The sequence below is a fragment of the Papio anubis genome, chromosome 1, assembly GCF_008728515.1.
Source record: "Papio anubis isolate 15944 chromosome 1, Panubis1.0, whole genome shotgun sequence".
Classification (NCBI taxonomy): Eukaryota; Metazoa; Chordata; class Mammalia; order Primates; family Cercopithecidae; genus Papio; species Papio anubis.
The window spans coordinates 129,395,961-129,399,948 of NC_044976.1; the positions used below are offsets into that span (position 1 = coordinate 129,395,961).

General features: G+C 37.2%; 1 protein-coding gene across 1 annotated transcript; it reads right to left on the bottom strand.

Moving 5' to 3' along the window:
• Window positions 1-2,853: 2,853 nt before the first annotated feature.
• On the bottom strand, window positions 2,854-3,988 carry LOC110740388 (olfactory receptor 6K3). The gene has a single exon (XM_021934490.2). The coding sequence runs from the start codon at window positions 3,922-3,924 to the stop codon at window positions 2,926-2,928; it is 999 nt and encodes a 332-aa protein (XP_021790182.2). The 5' UTR covers window positions 3,925-3,988; the 3' UTR covers window positions 2,854-2,925.

A 3,988-nucleotide genomic window follows, 5' to 3' on the forward strand; every position in this document is an offset into this window, starting at 1 on the left:
CTAATCTCTGCGTTCTGGACCCCAGGCACCAGGGCAGTTTGGGTTCAGGTGAGCTTTACATGTTTTAATGTTTTAATATTTTTCAAACTAATATTTGCTGGTTAGAAATATAGTGTGTTGTGCACATGAATTCTCCTTGGTTTTCTCCTTTTGGTTTGCTTTATAATGTTTTAAAGAATGCAGATATAATGGATTTACCTTTTTATAGATAATTGGGATTTTCAGGGGCAAGTTACCCTTGAGTTGGTCTTCTAATCATATACTGAGAGGTTAGATCATGAAGTAAGCAAGCACCTCTCTGGCTCATGAATATGCTTTTGAGAGGAGAAAGCACAAATTGCTACACCCTCCCTCTTTTTGGGTCTGTTTAAAGAACTAAACTAATGAGGGCATCCGTAAGGTCACTGTAAATGCTGACGGTTTTTATTCAGATATATAGCAATATCACCTCCAAAAAAATATTTTTAATTAGGCTAATTTTCTGTTTGATAATTCTTATAGAAGAAGAACTATTCTGGTTGAACTAGATAAGACATTGTGAATACCTCCTGTAACATCTTTTAGTCACAGAAGGGAAAGAAACAAGTTTCTTCTCCTTCCTGTCTCCCTCCTACTTTCTCTCTCTTTCTCTCTCTCTCTGTCTCTGGGCTAAATTGCTTGGATACTATGTATGCAGGTACTTGTGAGGACAGTTCCTAAAGGTGTCTACTGGGGTAGAAGTTGCACTCTGTGGTCTCTGTGTGGATTCTCCAGCACCCCTGGTCCATCCTCTTCAACTCATGTTGCTGGAAACTTGGGAATGATAATATACCAGGTTCAAATTCCCGTGAAAAAATAACACGTTTTCTGAGGAGGCCACTGTGAAGCCATGAACTGCAACCTTTAGTCAAGTACAAGTCTTTTGGTGTAAGTTTATGTTTTCTTTATTTATGATTAATATGAAGCATGTTTAAAATGATTGGGAAGGAAACAGGTTAAAATGTCATATAGAATTGAAAGGCCATCTCCCCTTTCTCAGCTGCTTTTAACAGCAGTTTTTTTTTTTTTTAATTTATTGGTTTCCTTGTTACATTAGAGCTCTAATTCATTCAGAAAAATGTATAATATAGTCAAATTATATTATGAAGAATCACCAATGTGCATGTTTTTCTCTGTTGGCTATGGGAACCCAAACTAGAACTTTTGAAGTTAGGGTAGCCCATCTTTACATAGCATGTGATCCAGCAGCTGAAGACTAGGGACCAAATACTTAGGTGAGCAACTTCCTCACCTAATATGCTAGAAATATTTCAGATATTCATAAATTTCCACCTCCCCATCCCTAGCCATTCAAGTTGTTCTCAGTTTGGAATTTCCAACACCTCCTGAAAAGATTACTTCAAGTTGTCTACTAAATAGTCTCTTCCCTTGCCTCTTTTGAATTCCTTTGAATTTTATTTTATCTGCACTATGTCTTCAGGAAACCATTTAGATTTTGTCTATTGAAGTCACTCTTTTCTGTTTGTCGGGATTTATATAGGTTTTTCAGGGTTTTTTGGGGGAAGTAACGTGATACATGTTGGAAAGGGTTGTTTTATGTTTTCTCTCTTTGTGTTCACATGTTAATATGACCACTGCTGGACCACTCAATAAAAAATGAGAATCATTACTATCTTTTCTGGATTTAAAGCCTTTAAGAAGTTAATATAATCTAAGGTTTGGTCATTTTATTGGATTGTTAAAGAAGAAAATTAAAATGTGAGATAAAATCACTGTCTTCATTTCAAAATTTTACTGCATTTTTTAAAGATAATTATAATAATTGTGTATAAATAATTATAGATAATTAAATTAAGGCAACTTTAGTAAATATGGAAAGAAGAGGAAAGTTTTTAAATTTATTAGTCAAAAAGTTAAATGAATCATATGTTTTTGACACTACCATTCAATGAATACACCAAAGATATTTTTACTGTAAATAAAGAAAGTGAAGATGTTTAACTCTGGAAAGGGCAAACAATAACTAAAATTGATATTTGTGGAAACCAAGTATATTACTGTAAATAGTATCCTATATTGTAGTTTTCTTTTAAACATGTGTGGCAGTAGTAATAATCTAATCTTACTAAAAACATAATTATTCTAATGAATAGCTAACTACATCACTAAAAATAAAGATAAAACTTAATTAAATATTGTTTTGGCTTTTTCTTAGATCTCTATTTCTGGAAAAACCCAATGAGGTAATCCATGATTCATAATTAAACAAAAAAACTTTTCTAAGATCTGTTACCTAAATAAAGACATACTACCTCAGAGCACATTGTCAACTTCTGAAGTGCAAGCTCTATAGTTCTAACCCTCTAAAGTGGCAAACAAATTTTCTTTAACCACAGCATTTCAGAAGAAAGACACTACAGTTATTCATCCACAAAATAAGGTTCCTCATGATATGCACAGCAAGTTTTACAATGATGACACAGAGAGTATAAATATTTTTTCTAGGTATAGGGAAAATAATTAGGACGACAGAAATTTCAGTGTGACAAAGGACTAGGTATAGAGTAATCTCATGTTCTAATCTGTTAGACAAACATTAAAGCAATAGAAGGGACCAGGTATGGTGACTCACACTTGTAATCTCAGCACTTTGGGAGGCCGAGGAGGTTGGATCACCTGAGGTCAGGAGTTCAAGACCAGCCTGACCAACACAGTGAAACCCCATCTCTACTAAAAATACAAAAATTAGCTGGGCAGGGTGGTGCATGCCTGTAATCCTGGCTCCTAGAGAGGCTGAGGCAGGAGAATCATTTGAATCCAGCAGGCGGAGGTTGCAGTGATCTGAGATCATGCCATTGCACTCCAGCCTGGGCAACAAGAGTGAAACTCCATCTCAAAAAAAAAAAAAAAAAAAAAAAGCAAAGGAAGGGAACCTGTGGCTCTGTATTAATCTCCAGACTTGTTCAACACTTTTTGAAAACAGAACAGTTTTTTAATCGCATTGTTCATGTCCTTGTTTCTCAGGCTATAAATGATGGGATTGAAGAATGGAGCAAGTACAGTAAACATCAGTGCAATGGCTGTGTCCAAAACTGGTGGATAAGTGCCGCTGAAACGCAAGTACATGAGAGATACACTGCCAAAGAATATCAGGAAAACCATGAGGTGGCCTGCACAGGTAGAAAAAGCCTTTTGCCTCCCTTCAGAAGAGGGAATCCTCAGTATCACAGTGCCAATTCTTACATAGGACAGGGCAATAATTAGGAAGGTAATGATGATGGTCACGGCATGAATCACATCCTCAATCAGAATCATGGACGTGTCTGTACAGGCCAGGCTCAGCACAGGGACCAAGTCACAGAAGATCTGATGGATTTGGTTGGGCCCACAGAAAGGCAGTGTGGAAATCATCACAATCTCAGGAAGCAGGATAAGGAAACCAAAGATGCAGGAACCTGCAGAGAGCTGAGTACAGAGCCGGGGGGTCATGATCATTTGATAGCGAAGAGGGTTGCAGATGGCAACGTATCTGTCAATGGCCATGGTGGTCAGCAAGATCCCCTCTGAATTTCCAAGTGAGTGGAAGAAATACATCTGCAAGAAGCAGCCCATCATGGAGATGGCCTTCTTTTCACTGATGAGGTTGGAGAGCATCTTGGGAATGGTGGCTGTGGTGTACCAGATCTCCAGAAAGGAAAATAAACTGATGAAATTATACATGGGGTTGTGGAGATGGGTGTCCATCCTTACAGCAGAGAAAATTAATAAGTTACCAATGATAATAAAAGTATAGATGAAAAGTAAAGGAAAGAAGTACAGGAGACTACCATTCTGAAGCCGAGGGAACCCAGTGAAGATAAATTCAATCACTGTTGATTGGTTTCCACTCTCCATATTTCCTAGTAGGGCTACCTGTGAATGAAGAGAGGGCATAGTCCAACTCATGAGAAGGTAGAGAAAAAATAAGATGTACAGCTAAACAACTTTGAGGAATAAGAACTACCTTGAA

Coding starts and splice junctions, on each gene's coding strand:
- LOC110740388 (XM_021934490.2), bottom strand. CDS start 3,924: ATGAGTTGGACTATGCCCTCTCTTCATTCACAGGTAGCCCTACTAGGA.